Source organism: Heterocephalus glaber, unplaced genomic scaffold, assembly GCF_053883595.1.
Source record: "Heterocephalus glaber isolate CG9 unplaced genomic scaffold, H.glaber_assembly_v1.0 deba00001758, whole genome shotgun sequence".
Taxonomy (NCBI): domain Eukaryota; kingdom Metazoa; phylum Chordata; class Mammalia; order Rodentia; family Bathyergidae; genus Heterocephalus; species Heterocephalus glaber.
In genome coordinates, this window is record NW_028258455.1 from 44656 (window position 1) to 72346 (window position 27691).

General features: G+C 41.8%; 1 protein-coding gene across 14 annotated transcripts in view; it reads right to left on the minus strand.

Moving 5' to 3' along the window:
• The window catches only part of LOC147821220 (ankyrin repeat domain-containing protein 26-like), a 122032-nt gene that overhangs the window by 42056 nt on the left and 52285 nt on the right, over positions 1-27691 (minus strand). For all 14 annotated transcript variants that reach the window (XM_087201226.1, XM_087201221.1, XM_087201223.1 and 11 more), the window contains 10 exons: positions 26667-26778; positions 26246-26304; positions 20535-20646; positions 20114-20172; positions 14406-14517; positions 13985-14043; positions 8300-8411; positions 7879-7937; positions 2198-2309; positions 1777-1835 (listed from right to left, as the gene is read on the minus strand). In XM_087201226.1, the coding sequence (XP_087057352.1) occupies positions 1777-1835; positions 2198-2309; positions 7879-7937; positions 8300-8411; positions 13985-14043; positions 14406-14517; positions 20114-20172; positions 20535-20646; positions 26246-26304; positions 26667-26778 (855 nt within the window). The remainder of the gene's footprint in view (positions 1-1776; positions 1836-2197; positions 2310-7878; positions 7938-8299; positions 8412-13984; positions 14044-14405; positions 14518-20113; positions 20173-20534; positions 20647-26245; positions 26305-26666; positions 26779-27691) is intronic.

The window sequence follows — 27691 nt, forward strand, 5'->3', positions numbered from 1 at the left end:
CAGTGTTTCAGGAGTACGAACGACATTTTAGAAGCTGCTCCATTTATACAAACAAGGGCTTCAGAAAAAAAAAATCGAATGTTCTTGGTAAAAATTTTACCGATAGGGAAAATGGATGAAAATATAAATGTACTACTAGTAAGTTTATGTTACACTCAAATAATAGCACACAATTCTTAGACACTACGTGCAACTCTTTTAAAAATTAAGAATGTCAAAAAAGTTTGTAAAAAGCCTTAATGAAAAGGGCAGCATAAGGACTGTTCTTACATGTCTAAAATGTGCCAAGTACTTATTTATACACTGTCTTTTCTGTAAGTGATTACGATGACAGTTACTGTACTTCCTGCTTCCTGCTCACTCTAGGACGTGAAAACGATGGACAGATGTGGCTCACTGCTCTCTGTCCAGAATACGTCCTCCTACACTCAGACACGCCTGGCTTCTCCTCATCCTTAATTTGACAGCAATTCACTCTCTTTCCTAGCCTAACTACAAACCCCCGCAAAATTCTCGAGCCTCGTCAGGCGATACAGCAGCTCCTCACACCTGAGAGGTCAGGCCTTCCCCACAATGGTCCTCTTAAAGTAAGCTGTCATTAGTTACACGTTTGTCACTACGGGCATGGCTGCCATAAAGGGGGCACTCAATGCATTCCACATTCAAAACTGGTTTCAGCTTTTTAAAACATGACAAAACCCAACGGTGACTATAATCCTATGTATTTACAATTCCCCAATCTCTTCCTTCTCCTGAACTGTTCCTTGCGGATCTATACTTGCTGTGTCAGTTACTTTTCTCTCATTGCTGAGACAAAATACCCGACACCCAAAGTTAGAGGGGAAGGGGCTTATTTTGCGCACAGTTTGTAGAGGTTTCAGTCCACAGCTGGCTGGCTCCAAGGCAGGGATGGCCAACAGGCATCGCAAAAGAGAAACAACATGGCGGCCACAAGGTAGCACAGGCAACAAGGGACCTTCACCGCCTCTTTCTGCCTTTTATCCCAGTCAGACTACCCGAGATTAGGGCGGTGCTAAACCACTCACATGTGGCGCTTTAGGAATCACGTGCCCTTGATCCCAACATCACACATTCCAGATTCAGTCACCGCGGACCTAATGAAGCTTTGTGGGGGACAGCCAGACCCAAACCCTAATAGTTGGCAATCCAAGTATAGTAACGCTTTCAACTCCCACTCATTAACTTTTCAAGTTACACGCTGTAAAAATTATGATCCAAACATTTTCTCTTGAATTTCACTGGCCGTAGGCCGACCTGGAGTAATTCTTTAGTTTTTACATCGACTCAATGTCAGAATCCAAGCTGACTGTTTGTGACGTCTAAGCCTTAATTTCTAACTGCACTGGCTTCACTAAATGAATCCTACAAACCAGCAGAAATGTACCGTGTAGCAGTACTGTACTGAAGACTTCATTCATTCCTTCATCTGCACTACGGGGTATTAAAACCAGAGCCTCCATACTGAGCTACAACCCTAGTCCTTTTACTTTTTGAGACACAGTCTTATTAAATTGCTAAACTGTCCAGGGTTTGAGGTTGGGATCCTCCTGCTTCAGCCTCCCAGAGTGCTGGGATTATAGACACGTGCCATCTTGTCCAGGGGATTACTTTATTAGCTACGGGTTAAAAAAATGTGAGGACATAATTTCTAACAGGCATGTGCAGAGGTGAGCAAGTCAAGTCCAATTATTCTCCTTCATACTTAAGTCTCACTTAATGCTTATTTTAAAAACAATTATAAACAATAGACAATACCTCGGAATCCCAAGGTGATGATTCATCATCTTCTCCTAATCCCGGGGCAGACACCACACCTGTAAAATGTACCCACAGACACATTAATGCGAACATTTACTGCTGTGGATTTTAAATATACGTACAAATCTATCTGCATTCATGAATATTGTCTTGTCGTTTTTCTTTTGTGGTGTTTGGGGAACTCGGGACCTTGTGCTTGCGAGGCAGGTGGCGTGCATTCATGAGTATTTCAAGAACATAAAAGTTTAACAGTAAAAAAGAACTTCTGAGGGTTGAAGCAATTTCAGGAAGAAGTTTGTGGAAGGAAAACAGGAAAAGAAAAACTTTTAAAGAAATGGGTACCATGTTTTTGGATCTACAGACTTGACAAACTACTAGCATACAGACAAAGAACTTTCACAGATATTCACTAACTTACCACTTTTATAATCTTTGCACCCTTTGTGAACATTTCTTTGCTCCTGTGAAGCATTTTTAAAAACACAAGTCCCACTTCCTTCCTTTCTGACTGCTGCCTGGGGTGCTTCTTCCTATATAAAAAAAGGAAAATCATGGAACGTCAAAAGACACACAAGACTTTTGCCCACCCACCCAGTCAGTCGGTCAGTCAGTCAAATGGAAACAATCACAGACACATCAATCAAATCACAGGGACTGCTCTGGGAGAAGTGAAAACCGAGAACACATTCTGCTCTATGTGCAAGCACATGCAGAGATATATGAAAACGAGAACAGAAAATTGAGAAAACTGTCGAAAAATTCATTTGGAACAAGAAGAGACCCAGAATAGCAAAAGAAATTCTAGGTAACAGAGACATGGCAGGGGGTATTGCAACCCCCAACTTGAAACTATACGCGACGAAGCTACGGTGGGTGATTAAAAACAGCACGGTACTGGCAAAGAAACAGATCCGAGGACCAGTGGAACAGACTACGAGATGCAGAAACAACTCCGGACACACTCAGCCACCTCATCTTTGACAAAGGAGCCAAACACCCTCGCTGGAGGCAACGTAAGTCTCTTTAATAAATGGTGCTGGAGAAATTGGGTTTCACCTTGCCAAAGACTAAAAAACTAGACCTATATCGCACACCATGCACGAATCTGAAATTGAAATGGATTAAAGATCTAAACATAAAAACAGAAACACTGAACCGGCTGGAACAGAGGTTAGGTAGAACTCTTCAAGACACTGGGGTAGGAAAAAGACTTTATGAACAAAACTTCAGTTGCCCGTGAACTAGCACAAACAACCAACAAATGGGATCTCTTTTCACTAAAAAGCTTCTGCACAGCAAGAGAAACCACCAGCAGTGTGAAGAGACAACCCACAATGTGGGAAAAAATTTTCACCAGCGGTCCCTCAGACAAAGGCCTACTATCTCGAATCCATAAAGAACTTAAAAAGATCAGACCTCCCAGACCGAAAGACCCAATCCAAAAGTGGGCATCTGAAATGAACAGACATCTCTCACACAAAGAAGTAGACATGGCAAATAAACATACGAAAAAATGTTCAACATCACTGGTCATTCGAGAGATGCAAATGAAAACAACGCCGAGATTCCACCCCACTCCAGAAAGAATGGCTGCTATCCTGAAATCAACCAATAACAAATGCTGGCGGGGCCGTGGGGAAAGAGGAACCCTGCTCCACTGCTGGTGGGAGTGTAGACTGGCGCAACCACTGTGGAAATCAGTACGGACATACCTCAAAGAACTAAGACGGGAAGTCCCATTTGACCCCGCTATTCCCCTGCTGGCTGGCATCTTCCCCCAAAGAATTAAAAGAAATCATGCCACCAGTGATATATGTGCACCCATGTTCATAGCACCACAGTTTGTGACAGCTAAAACTTGGACACTGCCCAAATGCCCATCAACTGGAGACTGGATCAAGAAAATGTGGGGTTTTGTTTTTTTTTTAATAAAATGGAGGACTACTCACCCATCAAAAACGAGAAATTAGACACATTTATTGCTAAATGGATGCACACCGAGGCGATACTCTTTAAGCAAAATAAATTGGACGCATGTGTAAATACCGAATAGTTTCTCTAGCGTGAGAAACTGAAAGTGTAAATAAGGACTAAAAGGTATAATAGGTAAGGTGAAATAGGAAGAAAAGGGGCAAAGGGGAGGGGGAAGTGGGAGTGCTAGGGGAAAGGAAAGAGGGAATGGAATTAATATGAGAAAACGAAAACAGGGAAACAAAGTCTTTGTCAAAAGGGAGGGATGGAGGGGTCGAAGGGAAGGTAGGGGAAGGGGGAAAAATAATAACCAAGAGAGTATGTAAAGGTGCATGTCTCCAATGATGAATGTCACTATGCTGTACACCTAAAATGTACCGATAAAAGGCTATACAAAAAAACAAAACAAAACAAAAAGAACAGAAAATTGTATTTCATTGGTTCTACAACTGGGGTCCAAAGCAAGGAACAGTCAGCACTACCTGGGAAGCTCAGGAAAAGCCACAAACCTTTGGTCCTATTTTGGAAGGGAGAGAAAGTGGACAGGAAGCGTGTGAAGAGCATTCCAAACAGGGCAGCATAAACAAAAGGATGAGGCATCAAACCGCACAGCAAATGATGCCCAAGCAATGTGACCAAACTGGAATACGGTTCCTCCAACGGCATGCATGGATAAGACAGGAGCATCAGGGGCCCTTTGTGTAACGGGGATCCAATACTCTGCAGAAAAGGCCACCCTGGCAGCAGTGTTAAGGTAGATGAGCATAATGGGGGAAGGAGGAGCAGAAAAAGAGTACTATATCAAATTAATAGGGAAGAAAATGAATGCAGATGTGAAAATCTGTGAGCAGGTAGGAAACACTGATTGTGAAAGGCTGGATGGGTGACCAGAAGGATGGCCAGGCTCCAGGATTTTCCCAGCTTCAGGGATTCAGTGCCATTTATTAACATAGTCAGGAAAGGGTCAAGGTCAAGGTTTTCAGGGTGGTACATCAAACTTGAGGGACCCAGAGGACTTAGGAGACAGGACCGAGTAAACATGTTCGGAGAAGGAGTAGATGAACTTATTCAGGAAAGCCTATGGGCTCAAGAAGGTAAGTATTTGTTAAAATACATTAAACTGATGTAAGAACGCTAACCTACACAGAACTCTGAAATTCTTGTAAACCAAAGGGGGGAAAATCCAGGGGATTCAATTTTTCAATGATATATATATATATATATATATATATATATATATATATATATATATCTCAACATCTGGTTCAAGGACGTAAACATATACGGATATTAATACCTGCAAATATTTATTTCTAGGATATTATGCTAATATGAATCAAAAATTTTAATAAAGAAATTTAGTTCTAAAACACCAATTTAAGATTTTGCGAAAACATTCTCATTTAAAAGCAAGTCTTCCAAGTTTTCAATGTAAGTCAGGCATGATGATATGCACGTGTGGTCGCAGCTCTGTGGGGAGGCTCAGGTGGGATGGTCTCTTCAGCCCAGGAGTGTGAAGCCCACCTGGGGAGCATACTGAGACCCCCCATCTCAAAAAAGGAACAAAAAAGGAACCGGGGATTTGGCTCAGCAGCACAGCACCTGCCTTGCAAGCGCGAGGTCCTGAGTTCGATCCCCCGGGCCAAAAAGAAAAAGGTTTAAATCGTAGAAGAGAAAGGCTGATGTGTTTACAGAGCTAGCCATTTTGAAGTACCACTATGACACAAGAAAGAAATGTAAAACCCTATTTTCAAATTCATATTGCTTTCCTATTCCCCTATAAACAGCATATACCAATAGTTCTAACTTCCTATTATTTCTAGTATATGGGATGGTAGTTAAAAATTGAAGAAAGGTTGCCAGACAAGGCGGTGCATGCCTGTAATCCCAGCACACTCAGGAGGCCGAGAAAGAAGGATCAGTGTGAGTTCGAGGCCAGCCTGAACTACATACGTAGCGAGACCTTGTCTCAAAAAAAGGAAAAACGCAATTAGATTTAATAATGGGAAGCACATACTGAAAACCAGAACATTTCAACGAGAACCTGATGTCAAGCCCATTTTGTATCTCCTAACTCTACTTTACATTCCCCAACAAGGATAACTTTATTTAAAAATGCAGATTTAAATGAAGTATTTTCAAACTGTAAGATGTTTTTATGAGTGTATGTTTCGGGGAACTGGTACGTATGTTATCATTTCTTGATCTCCTTCCTTCCCTTTACCCCTACTGACCCTTTCCCTTCGCTGATTAAACAGATTCTTGTAAGTACATTTGCTATAATTCAGCCTTAAATATTTCCAATCACACAAGTCGTTTTAGTGTTAAAATACTTGGCAAGCAGAGAGACTTCAGTGTTTCAGGAGTACGAACGACATTTTAGAAGCTGCTCCATTTATACAAACAAGGGCTTCAGAAAAAAAAAATCGAATGTTCTTGGTAAAAATTTTACCGATAGGGAAAATGGATGAAAATATAAATGTACTACTAGTAAGTTTATGTTACACTCAAATAATAGCACACAATTCTTAGACACTACGTGCAACTCTTTTAAAAATTAAGAATGTCAAAAAAGTTTGTAAAAAGCCTTAATGAAAAGGGCAGCATAAGGACTGTTCTTACATGTCTAAAATGTGCCAAGTACTTATTTATACACTGTCTTTTCTGTAAGTGATTACGATGACAGTTACTGTACTTCCTGCTTCCTGCTCACTCTAGGACGTGAAAACGATGGACAGATGTGGCTCACTGCTCTCTGTCCAGAATACGTCCTCCTACACTCGGACACGCCTGGCTTCTCCTCATCCTTAATTTGACAGCAATTCACTCTCTTTCCTAGCCTAACTACAAACCCCCGCAAAATTCTCGAGCCTCGTCAGGCGATACAGCAGCTCCTCACACCTGAGAGGTCAGGCCTTCCCCACAATGGTCCTCTTAAAGTAAGCTGTCATTAGTTACACGTTTGTCACTACGGGCATGGCTGCCATAAAGGGGGCACTCAATGCATTCCACATTCAAAACTGGTTTCAGCTTTTTAAAACATGACAAAACCCAACGGTGACTATAATCCTATGTATTTACAATTCCCCAATCTCTTCCTTCTCCTGAACTGTTCCTTGCGGATCTATACTTGCTGTGTCAGTTACTTTTCTCTCATTGCTGAGACAAAATACCCGACACCCAAAGTTAGAGGGGAAGGGGCTTATTTTGCGCACAGTTTGTAGAGGTTTCAGTCCACAGCTGGCTGGCTCCAAGGCAGGGATGGCCAACAGGCATCGCAAAAGAGAAACAACATGGCGGCCACAAGGTAGCACAGGCAACAAGGGACCTTCACCGCCTCTTTCTGCCTTTTATCCCAGTCAGACTACCCGAGATTAGGGCGGTGCTAAACCACTCACATGTGGCGCTTTAGGAATCACGTGCCCTTGATCCCAACATCACACATTCCAGATTCAGTCACCGCGGACCTAATGAAGCTTTGTGGGGGACAGCCAGACCCAAACCCTAATAGTTGGCAATCCAAGTATAGTAACGCTTTCAACTCCCACTCATTAACTTTTCAAGTTACACGCTGTAAAAATTATGATCCAAACATTTTCTCTTGAATTTCACTGGCCGTAGGCCGACCTGGAGTAATTCTTTAGTTTTTACATCGACTCAATGTCAGAATCCAAGCTGACTGTTTGTGACGTCTAAGCCTTAATTTCTAACTGCACTGGCTTCACTAAATGAATCCTACAAACCAGCAGAAATGTACCGTGTAGCAGTACTGTACTGAAGACTTCATTCATTCCTTCATCTGCACTACGGGGTATTAAAACCAGAGCCTCCATACTGAGCTACAACCCTAGTCCTTTTACTTTTTGAGACACAGTCTTATTAAATTGCTAAACTGTCCAGGGTTTGAGGTTGGGATCCTCCTGCTTCAGCCTCCCAGAGTGCTGGGATTATAGACACGTGCCATCTTGTCCAGGGGATTACTTTATTAGCTACGGGTTAAAAAAATGTGAGGACATAATTTCTAACAGGCATGTGCAGAGGTGAGCAAGTCAAGTCCAATTATTCTCCTTCATACTTAAGTCTCACTTAATGCTTATTTTAAAAACAATTATAAACAATAGACAATACCTCGGAATCCCAAGGTGATGATTCATCATCTTCTCCTAATCCCGGGGCAGACACCACACCTGTAAAATGTACCCACAGACACATTAATGCGAACATTTACTGCTGTGGATTTTAAATATACGTACAAATCTATCTGCATTCATGAATATTGTCTTGTCGTTTTTCTTTTGTGGTGTTTGGGGAACTCGGGACCTTGTGCTTGCGAGGCAGGTGGCGTGCATTCATGAGTATTTCAAGAACATAAAAGTTTAACAGTAAAAAAGAACTTCTGAGGGTTGAAGCAATTTCAGGAAGAAGTTTGTGGAAGGAAAACAGGAAAAGAAAAACTTTTAAAGAAATGGGTACCATGTTTTTGGATCTACAGACTTGACAAACTACTAGCATACAGACAAAGAACTTTCACAGATATTCACTAACTTACCACTTTTATAATCTTTGCACCCTTTGTGAACATTTCTTTGCTCCTGTGAAGCATTTTTAAAAACACAAGTCCCACTTCCTTCCTTTCTGACTGCTGCCTGGGGTGCTTCTTCCTATATAAAAAAAGGAAAATCATGGAACGTCAAAAGACACACAAGACTTTTGCCCACCCACCCAGTCAGTCGGTCAGTCAGTCAAATGGAAACAATCACAGACACATCAATCAAATCACAGGGACTGCTCTGGGAGAAGTGAAAACCGAGAACACATTCTGCTCTATGTGCAAGCACATGCAGAGATATATGAAAACGAGAACAGAAAATTGAGAAAACTGTCGAAAAATTCATTTGGAACAAGAAGAGACCCAGAATAGCAAAAGAAATTCTAGGTAACAGAGACATGGCAGGGGGTATTGCAACCCCCAACTTGAAACTATACGCGACGAAGCTACGGTGGGTGATTAAAAACAGCACGGTACTGGCAAAGAAACAGATCCGAGGACCAGTGGAACAGACTACGAGATGCAGAAACAACTCCGGACACACTCAGCCACCTCATCTTTGACAAAGGAGCCAAACACCCTCGCTGGAGGCAACGTAAGTCTCTTTAATAAATGGTGCTGGAGAAATTGGGTTTCACCTTGCCAAAGACTAAAAAACTAGACCTATATCGCACACCATGCACGAATCTGAAATTGAAATGGATTAAAGATCTAAACATAAAAACAGAAACACTGAACCGGCTGGAACAGAGGTTAGGTAGAACTCTTCAAGACACTGGGGTAGGAAAAAGACTTTATGAACAAAACTTCAGTTGCCCGTGAACTAGCACAAACAACCAACAAATGGGATCTCTTTTCACTAAAAAGCTTCTGCACAGCAAGAGAAACCACCAGCAGTGTGAAGAGACAACCCACAATGTGGGAAAAAATTTTCACCAGCGGTCCCTCAGACAAAGGCCTACTATCTCGAATCCATAAAGAACTTAAAAAGATCAGACCTCCCAGACCGAAAGACCCAATCCAAAAGTGGGCATCTGAAATGAACAGACATCTCTCACACAAAGAAGTAGACATGGCAAATAAACATACGAAAAAATGTTCAACATCACTGGTCATTCGAGAGATGCAAATGAAAACAACGCCGAGATTCCACCCCACTCCAGAAAGAATGGCTGCTATCCTGAAATCAACCAATAACAAATGCTGGCGGGGCCGTGGGGAAAGAGGAACCCTGCTCCACTGCTGGTGGGAGTGTAGACTGGCGCAACCACTGTGGAAATCAGTACGGACATACCTCAAAGAACTAAGACGGGAAGTCCCATTTGACCCCGCTATTCCCCTGCTGGCTGGCATCTTCCCCCAAAGAATTAAAAGAAATCATGCCACCAGTGATATATGTGCACCCATGTTCATAGCACCACAGTTTGTGACAGCTAAAACTTGGACACTGCCCAAATGCCCATCAACTGGAGACTGGATCAAGAAAATGTGGGGTTTTGTTTTTTTTTTAATAAAATGGAGGACTACTCACCCATCAAAAACGAGAAATTAGACACATTTATTGCTAAATGGATGCACACCGAGGCGATACTCTTTAAGCAAAATAAATTGGACGCATGTGTAAATACCGAATAGTTTCTCTAGCGTGAGAAACTGAAAGTGTAAATAAGGACTAAAAGGTATAATAGGTAAGGTGAAATAGGAAGAAAAGGGGCAAAGGGGAGGGGGAAGTGGGAGTGCTAGGGGAAAGGAAAGAGGGAATGGAATTAATATGAGAAAACGAAAACAGGGAAACAAAGTCTTTGTCAAAAGGGAGGGATGGAGGGGTCGAAGGGAAGGTAGGGGAAGGGGGAAAAATAATAACCAAGAGAGTATGTAAAGGTGCATGTCTCCAATGATGAATGTCACTATGCTGTACACCTAAAATGTACCGATAAAAGGCTATACAAAAAAACAAAACAAAACAAAAAGAACAGAAAATTGTATTTCATTGGTTCTACAACTGGGGTCCAAAGCAAGGAACAGTCAGCACTACCTGGGAAGCTCAGGAAAAGCCACAAACCTTTGGTCCTATTTTGGAAGGGAGAGAAAGTGGACAGGAAGCGTGTGAAGAGCATTCCAAACAGGGCAGCATAAACAAAAGGATGAGGCATCAAACCGCACAGCAAATGATGCCCAAGCAATGTGACCAAACCGGAATACAGTTCCTCCAACGGCATGCATGGATAAGACAGGAGCATCAGGGGCCCTTTGTGTAACGGGGATCCAATACTCTGCAGAAAAGGCCACCCTGGCAGCAGTGTTAAGGTAGATGAGCATAATGGGGGAAGGAGGAGCAGAAAAAGAGTACTATATCAAATTAATAGGGAAGAAAATGAATGCAGATGTGAAAATCTGTGAGCAGGTAGGAAACACTGATTGTGAAAGGCTGGATGGGTGACCAGAAGGATGGCCAGGCTCCAGGATTTTCCCAGCTTCAGGGATTCAGTGCCATTTATTAACATAGTCAGGAAAGGGTCAAGGTCAAGGTTTTCAGGGTGGTACATCAAACTTGAGGGACCCAGAGGACTTAGGAGACAGGACCGAGTAAACATGTTCGGAGAAGGAGTAGATGAACTTATTCAGGAAAGCCTATGGGCTCAAGAAGGTAAGTATTTGTTAAAATACATTAAACTGATGTAAGAACGCTAACCTACACAGAACTCTGAAATTCTTGTAAACCAAAGGGGGGAAAATCCAGGGGATTCAATTTTTCAATGATATATATCTATAGATATATATATATATCTATAGATATATATCTATCTATCTCAACATCTGGTTCAAGGACGTAAACATATACGGATATTAATACCTGCAAATATTTATTTCTAGGATATTATGCTAATATGAATCAAAAATTTTAATAAAGAAATTTAGTTCTAAAACACCAATTTAAGATTTTGCGAAAACATTCTCATTTAAAAGCAAGTCTTCCAAGTTTTCAATGTAAGTCAGGCATGATGATATGCACGTGTGGTCGCAGCTCTGTGGGGAGGCTCAGGTGGGATGGTCTCTTCAGCCCAGGAGTGTGAAGCCCACCTGGGGAGCATACTGAGACCCCCCATCTCAAAAAAGGAACAAAAAAGGAACCGGGGATTTGGCTCAGCAGCACAGCACCTGCCTTGCAAGCGCGAGGTCCTGAGTTCGATCCCCCGTGCCAAAAAGAAAAAGGTTTAAATCGTAGAAGAGAAAGGCTGATGTGTTTACAGAGCTAGCCATTTTGAAGTACCACTATGACACAAGAAAGAAATGTAAAACCCTATTTTCAAATTCATATTGCTTTCCTATTCCCCTATAAACAGCATATACCAATAGTTCTAACTTCCTATTATTTCTAGTATATGGGATGGTAGTTAAAAATTGAAGAAAGGTTGCCAGACAAGGCGGTGCATGCCTGTAATCCCAGCACACTCAGGAGGCCGAGAAAGAAGGATCAGTGTGAGTTCGAGGCCAGCCTGAACTACATACGTAGCGAGACCTTGTCTCAAAAAAAGGAAAAACGCAATTAGATTTAATAATGGGAAGCACATACTGAAAACCAGAACATTTCAACGAGAACCTGATGTCAAGCCCATTTTGTATCTCCTAACTCTACTTTACATTCCCCAACAAGGATAACTTTATTTAAAAATGCAGATTTAAATGAAGTATTTTCAAACTGTAAGATGTTTTTATGAGTGTATGTTTCGGGGAACTGGTACGTATGTTATCATTTCTTGATCTCCTTCCTTCCCTTTACCCCTACTGACCCTTTCCCTTCGCTGATTAAACAGATTCTTGTAAGTACATTTGCTATAATTCAGCCTTAAATATTTCCAATCACACAAGTCGTTTTAGTGTTAAAATACTTGGCAAGCAGAGAGACTTCAGTGTTTCAGGAGTACGAACGACATTTTAGAAGCTGCTCCATTTATACAAACAAGGGCTTCAGAAAAAAAAAATCGAATGTTCTTGGTAAAAATTTTACCGATAGGGAAAATGGATGAAAATATAAATGTACTACTAGTAAGTTTATGTTACACTCAAATAATAGCACACAATTCTTAGACACTACGTGCAACTCTTTTAAAAATTAAGAATGTCAAAAAAGTTTGTAAAAAGCCTTAATGAAAAGGGCAGCATAAGGACTGTTCTTACATGTCTAAAATGTGCCAAGTACTTATTTATACACTGTCTTTTCTGTAAGTGATTACGATGACAGTTACTGTACTTCCTGCTTCCTGCTCACTCTAGGACGTGAAAACGATGGACAGATGTGGCTCACTGCTCTCTGTCCAGAATACGTCCTCCTACACTCGGACACGCCTGGCTTCTCCTCATCCTTAATTTGACAGCAATTCACTCTCTTTCCTAGCCTAACTACAAACCCCCGCAAAATTCTCGAGCCTCGTCAGGCGATACAGCAGCTCCTCACACCTGAGAGGTCAGGCCTTCCCCACAATGGTCCTCTTAAAGTAAGCTGTCATTAGTTACACGTTTGTCACTACGGGCATGGCTGCCATAAAGGGGGCACTCAATGCATTCCACATTCAAAACTGGTTTCAGCTTTTTAAAACATGACAAAACCCAACGGTGACTATAATCCTATGTATTTACAATTCCCCAATCTCTTCCTTCTCCTGAACTGTTCCTTGCGGATCTATACTTGCTGTGTCAGTTACTTTTCTCTCATTGCTGAGACAAAATACCCGACACCCAAAGTTAGAGGGGAAGGGGCTTATTTTGCGCACAGTTTGTAGAGGTTTCAGTCCACAGCTGGCTGGCTCCAAGGCAGGGATGGCCAACAGGCATCGCAAAAGAGAAACAACATGGCGGCCACAAGGTAGCACAGGCAACAAGGGACCTTCACCGCCTCTTTCTGCCTTTTATCCCAGTCAGACTACCCGAGATTAGGGCGGTGCTAAACCACTCACATGTGGCGCTTTAGGAATCACGTGCCCTTGATCCCAACATCACACATTCCAGATTCAGTCACCGCGGACCTAATGAAGCTTTGTGGGGGACAGCCAGACCCAAACCCTAATAGTTGGCAATCCAAGTATAGTAACGCTTTCAACTCCCACTCATTAACTTTTCAAGTTACACGCTGTAAAAATTATGATCCAAACATTTTCTCTTGAATTTCACTGGCCGTAGGCCGACCTGGAGTAATTCTTTAGTTTTTACATCGACTCAATGTCAGAATCCAAGCTGACTGTTTGTGACGTCTAAGCCTTAATTTCTAACTGCACTGGCTTCACTAAATGAATCCTACAAACCAGCAGAAATGTACCGTGTAGCAGTACTGTACTGAAGACTTCATTCATTCCTTCATCTGCACTACGGGGTATTAAAACCAGAGCCTCCATACTGAGCTACAACCCTAGTCCTTTTACTTTTTGAGACACAGTCTTATTAAATTGCTAAACTGTCCAGGGTTTGAGGTTGGGATCCTCCTGCTTCAGCCTCCCAGAGTGCTGGGATTATAGACACGTGCCATCTTGTCCAGGGGATTACTTTATTAGCTACGGGTTAAAAAAATGTGAGGACATAATTTCTAACAGGCATGTGCAGAGGTGAGCAAGTCAAGTCCAATTATTCTCCTTCATACTTAAGTCTCACTTAATGCTTATTTTAAAAACAATTATAAACAATAGACAATACCTCGGAATCCCAAGGTGATGATTCATCATCTTCTCCTAATCCCGGGGCAGACACCACACCTGTAAAATGTACCCACAGACACATTAATGCGAACATTTACTGCTGTGGATTTTAAATATACGTACAAATCTATCTGCATTCATGAATATTGTCTTGTCGTTTTTCTTTTGTGGTGTTTGGGGAACTCGGGACCTTGTGCTTGCGAGGCAGGTGGCGTGCATTCATGAGTATTTCAAGAACATAAAAGTTTAACAGTAAAAAAGAACTTCTGAGGGTTGAAGCAATTTCAGGAAGAAGTTTGTGGAAGGAAAACAGGAAAAGAAAAACTTTTAAAGAAATGGGTACCATGTTTTTGGATCTACAGACTTGACAAACTACTAGCATACAGACAAAGAACTTTCACAGATATTCACTAACTTACCACTTTTATAATCTTTGCACCCTTTGTGAACATTTCTTTGCTCCTGTGAAGCATTTTTAAAAACACAAGTCCCACTTCCTTCCTTTCTGACTGCTGCCTGGGGTGCTTCTTCCTATATAAAAAAAGGAAAATCATGGAACGTCAAAAGACACACAAGACTTTTGCCCACCCACCCAGTCAGTCGGTCAGTCAGTCAAATGGAAACAATCACAGACACATCAATCAAATCACAGGGACTGCTCTGGGAGAAGTGAAAACCGAGAACACATTCTGCTCTATGTGCAAGCACATGCAGAGATATATGAAAACGAGAACAGAAAATTGAGAAAACTGTCGAAAAATTCATTTGGAACAAGAAGAGACCCAGAATAGCAAAAGAAATTCTAGGTAACAGAGACATGGCAGGGGGTATTGCAACCCCCAACTTGAAACTATACGCGACGAAGCTACGGTGGGTGATTAAAAACAGCACGGTACTGGCAAAGAAACAGATCCGAGGACCAGTGGAACAGACTACGAGATGCAGAAACAACTCCGGACACACTCAGCCGCCTCATCTTTGACAAAGGAGCCAAACACCCTCGCTGGAGGCAACGTAAGTCTCTTTAATAAATGGTGCTGGAGAAATTGGGTTTCACCTTGCCAAAGACTAAAAAACTAGACCTATATCGCACACCATGCACGAATCTGAAATTGAAATGGATTAAAGATCTAAACATAAAAACAGAAACACTGAACCGGCTGGAACAGAGGTTAGGTAGAACTCTTCAAGACACTGGGGTAGGAAAAAGACTTTATGAACAAAACTTCAGTTGCCCGTGAACTAGCACAAACAACCAACAAATGGGATCTCTTTTCACTAAAAAGCTTCTGCACAGCAAGAGAAACCACCAGCAGTGTGAAGAGACAACCCACAATGTGGGAAAAAATTTTCACCAGCGGTCCCTCAGACAAAGGCCTACTATCTCGAATCCATAAAGAACTTAAAAAGATCAGACCTCCCAGACCGAAAGACCCAATCCAAAAGTGGGCATCTGAAATGAACAGACATCTCTCACACAAAGAAGTAGACATGGCAAATAAACATACGAAAAAATGTTCAACATCACTGGTCATTCGAGAGATGCAAATGAAAACAACGCCGAGATTCCACCCCACTCCAGAAAGAATGGCTGCTATCCTGAAATCAACCAATAACAAATGCTGGCGGGGCCGTGGGGAAAGAGGAACCCTGCTCCACTGCTGGTGGGAGTGTAGACTGGCGCAACCACTGTGGAAATCAGTACGGACATACCTCAAAGAACTAAGACGGGAAGTCCCATTTGACCCCGCTATTCCCCTGCTGGCTGGCATCTTCCCCCAAAGAATTAAAAGAAATCATGCCACCAGTGATATATGTGCACCCATGTTCATAGCACCACAGTTTGTGACAGCTAAAACTTGGACACTGCCCAAATGCCCATCAACTGGAGACTGGATCAAGAAAATGTGGGGTTTTGTTTTTTTTTTAATAAAATGGAGGACTACTCACCCATCAAAAACGAGAAATTAGACACATTTATTGCTAAATGGATGCACACCGAGGCGATACTCTTTAAGCAAAATAAATTGGACGCATGTGTAAATACCGAATAGTTTCTCTAGCGTGAGAAACTGAAAGTGTAAATAAGGACTAAAAGGTATAATAGGTAAGGTGAAATAGGAAGAAAAGGGGCAAAGGGGAGGGGGAAGTGGGAGTGCTAGGGGAAAGGAAAGAGGGAATGGAATTAATATGAGAAAACGAAAACAGGGAAACAAAGTCTTTGTCAAAAGGGAGGGATGGAGGGGTCGAAGGGAAGGTAGGGGAAGGGGGAAAAATAATAACCAAGAGAGTATGTAAAGGTGCATGTCTCCAATGATGAATGTCACTATGCTGTACACCTAAAATGTACCGATAAAAGGCTATACAAAAAAACAAAACAAAACAAAAAGAACAGAAAATTGTATTTCATTGGTTCTACAACTGGGGTCCAAAGCAAGGAACAGTCAGCACTACCTGGGAAGCTCAGGAAAAGCCACAAACCTTTGGTCCTATTTTGGAAGGGAGAGAAAGTGGACAGGAAGCGTGTGAAGAGCATTCCAAACAGGGCAGCATAAACAAAAGGATGAGGCATCAAACCGCACAGCAAATGATGCCCAAGCAATGTGACCAAACCGGAATACAGTTCCTCCAACGGCATGCATGGATAAGACAGGAGCATCAGGGGCCCTTTGTGTAACGGGGATCCAATACTCTGCAGAAAAGGCCACCCTGGCAGCAGTGTTAAGGTAGATGAGCATAATGGGGGAAGGAGGAGCAGAAAAAGAGTACTATATCAAATTAATAGGGAAGAAAATGAATGCAGATGTGAAAATCTGTGAGCAGGTAGGAAACACTGATTGTGAAAGGCTGGATGGGTGACCAGAAGGATGGCCAGGCTCCAGGATTTTCCCAGCTTCAGGGATTCAGTGCCATTTATTAACATAGTCAGGAAAGGGTCAAGGTCAAGGTTTTCAGGGTGGTACATCAAACTTGAGGGACCCAGAGGACTTAGGAGACAGGACCGAGTAAACATGTTCGGAGAAGGAGTAGATGAACTTATTCAGGAAAGCCTATGGGCTCAAGAAGGTAAGTATTTGTTAAAATACATTAAACTGATGTAAGAACGCTAACCTACACAGAACTCTGAAATTCTTGTAAACCAAAGGGGGGAAAATCCAGGGGATTCAATTTTTCAATGATATATATCTATAGATATATATATATATCTATATAGATATATATATATATCTATAGATATATATCTATCTATCTCAACATCTGGTTCAAGGACGTAAACATATACGGATATTAATACCTGCAAATATTTATTTCTAGGATATTATGCTAATATGAATCAAAAATTTTAATAAAGAAATTTAGTTCTAAAACACCAATTTAAGATTTTGCGAAAACATTCTCATTTAAAAGCAAGTCTTCCAAGTTTTCAATGTAAGTCAGGCATGATGATATGCACGTGTGGTCGCAGCTCTGTGGGGAGGCTCAGGTGGGATGGTCTCTTCAGCCCAGGAGTGTGAAGCCCACCTGGGGAGCATACTGAGACCCCCCATCTCAAAAAAGGAACAAAAAAGGAACCGGGGATTTGGCTCAGCAGCACAGCACCTGCCTTGCAAGCGCGAGGTCCTGAGTTCGATCCCCCGTGCCAAAAAGAAAAAGGTTTAAATCGTAGAAGAGAAAGGCTGATGTGTTTACAGAGCTAGCCATTTTGAAGTACCACTATGACACAAGAAAGAAATGTAAAACCCTATTTTCAAATTCATATTGCTTTCCTATTCCCCTATAAACAGCATATACCAATAGTTCTAACTTCCTATTATTTCTAGTATATGGGATGGTAGTTAAAAATTGAAGAAAGGTTGCCAGACAAGGCGGTGCATGCCTGTAATCCCAGCACACTCAGGAGGCCGAGAAAGAAGGATCAGTGTGAGTTCGAGGCCAGCCTGAACTACATACGTAGCGAGACCTTGTCTCAAAAAAAGGAAAAACGCAATTAGATTTAATAATGGGAAGCACATACTGAAAACCAGAACATTTCAACGAGAACCTGATGTCAAGCCCATTTTGTATCTCCTAACTCTACTTTACATTCCCCAACAAGGATAACTTTATTTTAAAAATGCAGATTTAAATGAAGTATTTTCAAACTGTAAGATGTTTTTATGAGTGTATGTTTCGGGGAACTGGTACGTATGTTATCATTTCTTGATCTCCTTCCTTCCCTTTACCCCTACTGACCCTTTCCCTTCGCTGATTAAACAGATTCTTGTAAGTACATTTGCTATAATTCAGCCTTAAATATTTCCAATCACACAAGTCGTTTTAGTGTTAAAATACTTGGCAAGCAGAGAGACTTCAGTGTTTCAGGAGTACGAACGACATTTTAGAAGCTGCTCCATTTATACAAACAAGGGCTTCAGAAAAAAAAAATCGAATGTTCTTGGTAAAAATTTTACCGATAGGGAAAATGGATGAAAATATAAATGTACTACTAGTAAGTTTATGTTACACTCAAATAATAGCACACAATTCTTAGACACTACGTGCAACTCTTTTAAAAATTAAGAATGTCAAAAAAGTTTGTAAAAAGCCTTAATGAAAAGGGCAGCATAAGGACTGTTCTTACATGTCTAAAATGTGCCAAGTACTTATTTATACACTGTCTTTTCTGTAAGTGATTACGATGACAGTTACTGTACTTCCTGCTTCCTGCTCACTCTAGGACGTGAAAACGATGGACAGATGTGGCTCACTGCTCTCTGTCCAGAATACGTCCTCCTACACTCGGACACGCCTGGCTTCTCCTCATCCTTAATTTGACAGCAATTCACTCTCTTTCCTAGCCTAACTACAAACCCCCGCAAAATTCTCGAGCCTCGTCAGGCGATACAGCAGCTCCTCACACCTGAGAGGTCAGGCCTTCCCCACAATGGTCCTCTTAAAGTAAGCTGTCATTAGTTACACGTTTGTCACTACGGGCATGGCTGCCATAAAGGGGGCACTCAATGCATTCCACATTCAAAACTGGTTTCAGCTTTTTAAAACATGACAAAACCCAACGGTGACTATAATCCTATGTATTTACAATTCCCCAATCTCTTCCTTCTCCTGAACTGTTCCTTGCGGATCTATACTTGCTGTGTCAGTTACTTTTCTCTCATTGCTGAGACAAAATACCCGACACCCAAAGTTAGAGGGGAAGGGGCTTATTTTGCGCACAGTTTGTAGAGGTTTCAGTCCACAGCTGGCTGGCTCCAAGGCAGGGATGGCCAACAGGCATCGCAAAAGAGAAACAACATGGCGGCCACAAGGTAGCACAGGCAACAAGGGACCTTCACCGCCTCTTTCTGCCTTTTATCCCAGTCAGACTACCCGAGATTAGGGCGGTGCTAAACCACTCACATGTGGCGCTTTAGGAATCACGTGCCCTTGATCCCAACATCACACATTCCAGATTCAGTCACCGCGGACCTAATGAAGCTTTGTGGGGGACAGCCAGACCCAAACCCTAATAGTTGGCAATCCAAGTATAGTAACGCTTTCAACTCCCACTCATTAACTTTTCAAGTTACACGCTGTAAAAATTATGATCCAAACATTTTCTCTTGAATTTCACTGGCCGTAGGCCGACCTGGAGTAATTCTTTAGTTTTTACATCGACTCAATGTCAGAATCCAAGCTGACTGTTTGTGACGTCTAAGCCTTAATTTCTAACTGCACTGGCTTCACTAAATGAATCCTACAAACCAGCAGAAATGTACCGTGTAGCAGTACTGTACTGAAGACTTCATTCATTCCTTCATCTGCACTACGGGGTATTAAAACCAGAGCCTCCATACTGAGCTACAACCCTAGTCCTTTTACTTTTTGAGACACAGTCTTATTAAATTGCTAAACTGTCCAGGGTTTGAGGTTGGGATCCTCCTGCTTCAGCCTCCCAGAGTGCTGGGATTATAGACACGTGCCATCTTGTCCAGGGGATTACTTTATTAGCTACGGGTTAAAAAAATGTGAGGACATAATTTCTAACAGGCATGTGCAGAGGTGAGCAAGTCAAGTCCAATTATTCTCCTTCATACTTAAGTCTCACTTAATGCTTATTTTAAAAACAATTATAAACAATAGACAATACCTCGGAATCCCAAGGTGATGATTCATCATCTTCTCCTAATCCCGGGGCAGACACCACACCTGTAAAATGTACCCACAGACACATTAATGCGAACATTTACTGCTGTGGATTTTAAATATACGTACAAATCTATCTGCATTCATGAATATTGTCTTGTCGTTTTTCTTTTGTGGTGTTTGGGGAACTCGGGACCTTGTGCTTGCGAGGCAGGTGGCGTGCATTCATGAGTATTTCAAGAACATAAAAGTTTAACAGTAAAAAAGAACTTCTGAGGGTTGAAGCAATTTCAGGAAGAAGTTTGTGGAAGGAAAACAGGAAAAGAAAAACTTTTAAAGAAATGGGTACCATGTTTTTGGATCTACAGACTTGACAAACTACTAGCATACAGACAAAGAACTTTCACAGATATTCACTAACTTACCACTTTTATAATCTTTGCACCCTTTGTGAACATTTCTTTGCTCCTGTGAAGCATTTTTAAAAACACAAGTCCCACTTCCTTCCTTTCTGACTGCTGCCTGGGGTGCTTCTTCCTATATAAAAAAAGGAAAATCATGGAACGTCAAAAGACACACAAGACTTTTGCCCACCCACCCAGTCAGTCGGTCAGTCAGTCAAATGGAAACAATCACAGACACATCAATCAAATCACAGGGACTGCTCTGGGAGAAGTGAAAACCGAGAACACATTCTGCTCTATGTGCAAGCACATGCAGAGATATATGAAAACGAGAACAGAAAATTGAGAAAACTGTCGAAAAATTCATTTGGAACAAGAAGAGACCCAGAATAGCAAAAGAAATTCTAGGTAACAGAGACATGGCAGGGGGTATTGCAACCCCCAACTTGAAACTATACGCGACGAAGCTACGGTGGGTGATTAAAAACAGCACGGTACTGGCAAAGAAACAGATCCGAGGACCAGTGGAACAGACCACGAGATGCAGAAACAACTCCGGACACACTCAGCCGCCTCATCTTTGACAAAGGAGCCAAACACCCTCGCTGGAGGCAACGTAAGTCTCTTTAATAAATGGTGCTGGAGAAATTGGGTTTCACCTTGCCAAAGACTAAAAAACTAGACCTATATCGCACACCATGCACGAATCTGAAATTGAAATGGATTAAAGATCTAAACATAAAAACAGAAACACTGAACCGGCTGGAACAGAGGTTAGGTAGAACTCTTCAAGACACTGGGGTAGGAAAAAGACTTTATGAACAAAACTTCAGTTGCCCGTGAACTAGCACAAACAACCAACAAATGGGATCTCTTTTCACTAAAAAGCTTCTGCACAGCAAGAGAAACCACCAGCAGTGTGAAGAGACAACCCACAATGTGGGAAAAAATTTTCACCAGCGGTCCCTCAGACAAAGGCCTACTATCTCGAATCCATAAAGAACTTAAAAAGATCAGACCTCCCAGACCGAAAGACCCAATCCAAAAGTGGGCATCTGAAATGAACAGACATCTCTCACACAAAGAAGTAGACATGGCAAATAAACATACGAAAAAATGTTCAACATCACTGGTCATTCGAGAGATGCAAATGAAAACAACGCCGAGATTCCACCCCACTCCAGAAAGAATGGCTGCTATCCTGAAATCAACCAATAACAAATGCTGGCGGGGCCGTGGGGAAAGAGGAACCCTGCTCCACTGCTGGTGGGAGTGTAGACTGGCGCAACCACTGTGGAAATCAGTACGGACATACCTCAAAGAACTAAGACGGGAAGTCCCATTTGACCCCGCTATTCCCCTGCTGGCTGGCATCTTCCCCCAAAGAATTAAAAGAAATCATGCCACCAGTGATATATGTGCACCCATGTTCATAGCACCACAGTTTGTGACAGCTAAAACTTGGACACTGCCCAAATGCCCATCAACTGGAGACTGGATCAAGAAAATGTGGGGTTTTGTTTTTTTTTTAATAAAATGGAGGACTACTCACCCATCAAAAACGAGAAATTAGACACATTTATTGCTAAATGGATGCACACCGAGGCGATACTCTTTAAGCAAAATAAATTGGACGCATGTGTAAATACCGAATAGTTTCTCTAGCGTGAGAAACTGAAAGTGTAAATAAGGACTAAAAGGTATAATAGGTAAGGTGAAATAGGAAGAAAAGGGGCAAAGGGGAGGGGGAAGTGGGAGTGCTAGGGGAAAGGAAAGAGGGAATGGAATTAATATGAGAAAACGAAAACAGGGAAACAAAGTCTTTGTCAAAAGGGAGGGATGGAGGGGTCGAAGGGAAGGTAGGGGAAGGGGGAAAAATAATAACCAAGAGAGTATGTAAAGGTGCATGTCTCCAATGATGAATGTCACTATGCTGTACACCTAAAATGTACCGATAAAAGGCTATACAAAAAAACAAAACAAAACAAAAAGAACAGAAAATTGTATTTCATTGGTTCTACAACTGGGGTCCAAAGCAAGGAACAGTCAGCACTACCTGGGAAGCTCAGGAAAAGCCACAAACCTTTGGTCCTATTTTGGAAGGGAGAGAAAGTGGACAGGAAGCGTGTGAAGAGCATTCCAAACAGGGCAGCATAAACAAAAGGATGAGGCATCAAACCGCACAGCAAATGATGCCCAAGCAATGTGACCAAACCGGAATACAGTTCCTCCAACGGCATGCATGGATAAGACAGGAGCATCAGGGGCCCTTTGTGTAACGGGGATCCAATACTCTGCAGAAAAGGCCACCCTGGCAGCAGTGTTAAGGTAGATGAGCATAATGGGGGAAGGAGGAGCAGAAAAAGAGTACTATATCAAATTAATAGGGAAGAAAATGAATGCAGATGTGAAAATCTGTGAGCAGGTAGGAAACACTGATTGTGAAAGGCTGGATGGGTGACCAGAAGGATGGCCAGGCTCCAGGATTTTCCCAGCTTCAGGGATTCAGTGCCATTTATTAACATAGTCAGGAAAGGGTCAAGGTCAAGGTTTTCAGGGTGGTACATCAAACTTGAGGGACCCAGAGGACTTAGGAGACAGGACCGAGTAAACATGTTCGGAGAAGGAGTAGATGAACTTATTCAGGAAAGCCTATGGGCTCAAGAAGGTAAGTATTTGTTAAAATACATTAAACTGATGTAAGAACGCTAACCTACACAGAACTCTGAAATTCTTGTAAACCAAAGGGGGGAAAATCCAGGGGATTCAATTTTTCAATGATATATATCTATAGATATATATATATATCTATATAGATATATATATATATCTATAGATATATATCTATCTATCTCAACATCTGGTTCAAGGACGTAAACATATACGGATATTAATACCTGCAAATATTTATTTCTAGGATATTATGCTAATATGAATCAAAAATTTTAATAAAGAAATTTAGTTCTAAAACACCAATTTAAGATTTTGCGAAAACATTCTCATTTAAAAGCAAGTCTTCCAAGTTTTCAATGTAAGTCAGGCATGATGATATGCACGTGTGGTCGCAGCTCTGTGGGGAGGCTCAGGTGGGATGGTCTCTTCAGCCCAGGAGTGTGAAGCCCACCTGGGGAGCATACTGAGACCCCCCATCTCAAAAAAGGAACAAAAAAGGAACCGGGGATTTGGCTCAGCAGCACAGCACCTGCCTTGCAAGAGCGAGGTCCTGAGTTCGATCCCCCGGGCCAAAAAGAAAAAGGTTTAAATCGTAGAAGAGAAAGGCTGATGTGTTTACAGAGCTAGCCATTTTGAAGTACCACTATGACACAAGAAAGAAATGTAAAACCCTATTTTCAAATTCATATTGCTTTCCTATTCCCCTATAAACAGCATATACCAATAGTTCTAACTTCCTATTATTTCTAGTATATGGGATGGTAGATAAAAATTGAAGAAAGGTTGCCAGACAAGGCGGTGCATGCCCGTAATCCCAGCACACTCAGGAGGCCGAGAAAGAAGGATCAGTGTGAGTTCGAGGCCAGCCTGAACTACATACGTAGCGAGACCTTGTCTCAAAAAAAGGAAAAACGCAATTAGATTTAATAATGGGAAGCACATACTGAAAACCAGAACATTTCAACGAGAACCTGATGTCAAGCCCATTTTGTATCTCCTAACTCTACTTTACATTCCCCAACAAGGATAACATTGATTTAAAAAATGCATATTTAAATGCAATATTTCTAAACTGTAAGATGTTTTAATGAGTGAATGTTTTGGGGAACTGGTACGTATGTTATCATTTCTTGATCTCCTTCACTTCTCTTTACCCCCGACTGTCCCTTTCCCTTCGCTGATTAAACAGATTCTTGTAAGTACATTTGCTATAATTCAGCCTTAAATATTTCCAATCACACAAGTCGTTTTAGTGTTAAAATACTTGGCAAGCAGAGAGACTTCAGTGTTTCAGGAGTACGAACGACATTTTAGAAGCTGCTCCATTTATACAAACAAGGGCTTCAGAAAAAAAAAATCGAATGTTCTTGGTAAAAATTTTACTGATAGGGAAAATGGATGAAAATATAAATGTACTACTAGTAAGTTTATGTTACACTCAAATAATAGCACACAATTCTTAGACACTACGTGCAACTCTTTTAAAAATTAAGAACGTCAAAAAAGTTTGTAAAAAGCCTTAATGAAAAGGGCAGCATAAGAACTGTTCTTACATGTCTAAAATGTGCCAAGTACTTATTTATACACTGTCTTTTCTGTAAGTGATTACGATGACAGTTACTGTACTTCCTGCTTCCTGCTCACTCTAGGACGTGAAAACGATGGACAGATGTGGCTCACTGCTCTCTGTCCAGAATACGTCCTCCTACACTCGGACACGCCTGGCTTCTCCTCATCCTTAATTTGACAGCAATTCACTCTCTTTCCTAGCCTAACTACAAACCCCCGCAAAATTCTCGAGCCTCGTCAGGCGATACAGCAGCTCCTCACACCTGAGAGGTCAGGCCTTCCCCACAATGGTCCTCTTAAAGTAAGCTGTCATTAGTTACACGTTTGTCACTACGGGCATGGCTGCCATAAAGGGGGCACTCAATGCATTCCACATTCAAAACTGGTTTCAGCTTTTTAAAACATGACAAAACCCAACGGTGACTATAATCCTATGTATTTACAATTCCCCAATCTCTTCCTTCTCCTGAACTGTTCCTTGCGGATCTATACTTGCTGTGTCAGTTACTTTTCTCTCATTGCTGAGACAAAATACCCGACACCCAAAGTTAGAGGGGAAGGGGCTTATTTTGCGCACAGTTTGTAGAGGTTTCAGTCCACAGCTGGCTGGCTCCAAGGCAGGGATGGCCAACAGGCATCGCAAAAGAGAAACAACATGGCGGCCACAAGGTAGCACAGGCAACAAGGGACCTTCACCGCCTCTTTCTGCCTTTTATCCCAGTCAGACTACCCGAGATTAGGGCGGTGCTAAACCACTCACATGTGGCGCTTTAGGAATCACGTGCCCTTGATCCCAACATCACACATTCCAGATTCAGTCACCGCGGACCTAATGAAGCTTTGTGGGGGACAGCCAGACCCAAACCCTAATAGTTGGCAATCCAAGTATAGTAACGCTTTCAACTCCCACTCATTAACTTTTCAAGTTACACGCTGTAAAAATTATGATCCAAACATTTTCTCTTGAATTTCACTGGCCGTAGGCCGACCTGGAGTAATTCTTTAGTTTTTACATCGACTCAATGTCAGAATCCAAGCTGACTGTTTGTGACGTCTAAGCCTTAATTTCTAACTGCACTGGCTTCACTAAATGAATCCTACAAACCAGCAGAAATGTACCGTGTAGCAGTACTGTACTGAAGACTTCATTCATTCCTTCATCTGCACTACGGGGTATTAAAACCAGAGCCTCCATACTGAGCTACAACCCTAGTCCTTTTACTTTTTGAGACACAGTCTTATTAAATTGCTAAACTGTCCAGGGTTTGAGGTTGGGATCCTCCTGCTTCAGCCTCCCAGAGTGCTGGGATTATAGACACGTGCCATCTTGTCCAGGGGATTACTTTATTAGCTACGGGTTAAAAAAATGTGAGGACATAATTTCTAACAGGCATGTGCAGAGGTGAGCAAGTCAAGTCCAATTATTCTCCTTCATACTTAAGTCTCACTTAATGCTTATTTTAAAAACAATTATAAACAATAGACAATACCTCGGAATCCCAAGGTGATGATTCATCATCTTCTCCTAATCCCGGGGCAGACACCACACCTGTAAAATGTACCCACAGACACATTAATGCGAACATTTACTGCTGTGGATTTTAAATATACGTACAAATCTATCTGCATTCATGAATATTGTCTTGTCGTTTTTCTTTTGTGGTGTTTGGGGAACTCGGGACCTTGTGCTTGCGAGGCAGGTGGCGTGCATTCATGAGTATTTCAAGAACATAAAAGTTTAACAGTAAAAAAGAACTTCTGAGGGTTGAAGCAATTTCAGGAAGAAGTTTGTGGAAGGAAAACAGGAAAAGAAAAACTTTTAAAGAAATGGGTACCATGTTTTTGGATCTACAGACTTGACAAACTACTAGCATACAGACAAAGAACTTTCACAGATATTCACTAACTTACCACTTTTATAATCTTTGCACCCTTTGTGAACATTTCTTTGCTCCTGTGAAGCATTTTTAAAAACACAAGTCCCACTTCCTTCCTTTCTGACTGCTGCCTGGGGTGCTTCTTCCTATATAAAAAAAGGAAAATCATGGAACGTCAAAAGACACACAAGACTTTTGCCCACCCACCCAGTCAGTCGGTCAGTCAGTCAAATGGAAACAATCACAGACACATCAATCAAATCACAGGGACTGCTCTGGGAGAAGTGAAAACCGAGAACACATTCTGCTCTATGTGCAAGCACATGCAGAGATATATGAAAACGAGAACAGAAAATTGAGAAAACTGTCGAAAAATTCATTTGGAACAAGAAGAGACCCAGAATAGCAAAAGAAATTCTAGGTAACAGAGACATGGCAGGGGGTATTGCAACCCCCAACTTGAAACTATACGCGACGAAGCTACGGTGGGTGATTAAAAACAGCACGGTACTGGCAAAGAAACAGATCCGAGGACCAGTGGAACAGACTACGAGATGCAGAAACAACTCCGGACACACTCAGCCACCTCATCTTTGACAAAGGAGCCAAACACCCTCGCTGGAGGCAACGTAAGTCTCTTTAATAAATGGTGCTGGAGAAATTGGGTTTCACCTTGCCAAAGACTAAAAAACTAGACCTATATCGCACACCATGCACGAATCTGAAATTGAAATGGATTAAAGATCTAAACATAAAAACAGAAACACTGAACCGGCTGGAACAGAGGTTAGGTAGAACTCTTCAAGACACTGGGGTAGGAAAAAGACTTTATGAACAAAACTTCAGTTGCCCGTGAACTAGCACAAACAACCAACAAATGGGATCTCTTTTCACTAAAAAGCTTCTGCACAGCAAGAGAAACCACCAGCAGTGTGAAGAGACAACCCACAATGTGGGAAAAAATTTTCACCAGCGGTCCCTCAGACAAAGGCCTACTATCTCGAATCCATAAAGAACTTAAAAAGATCAGACCTCCCAGACCGAAAGACCCAATCCAAA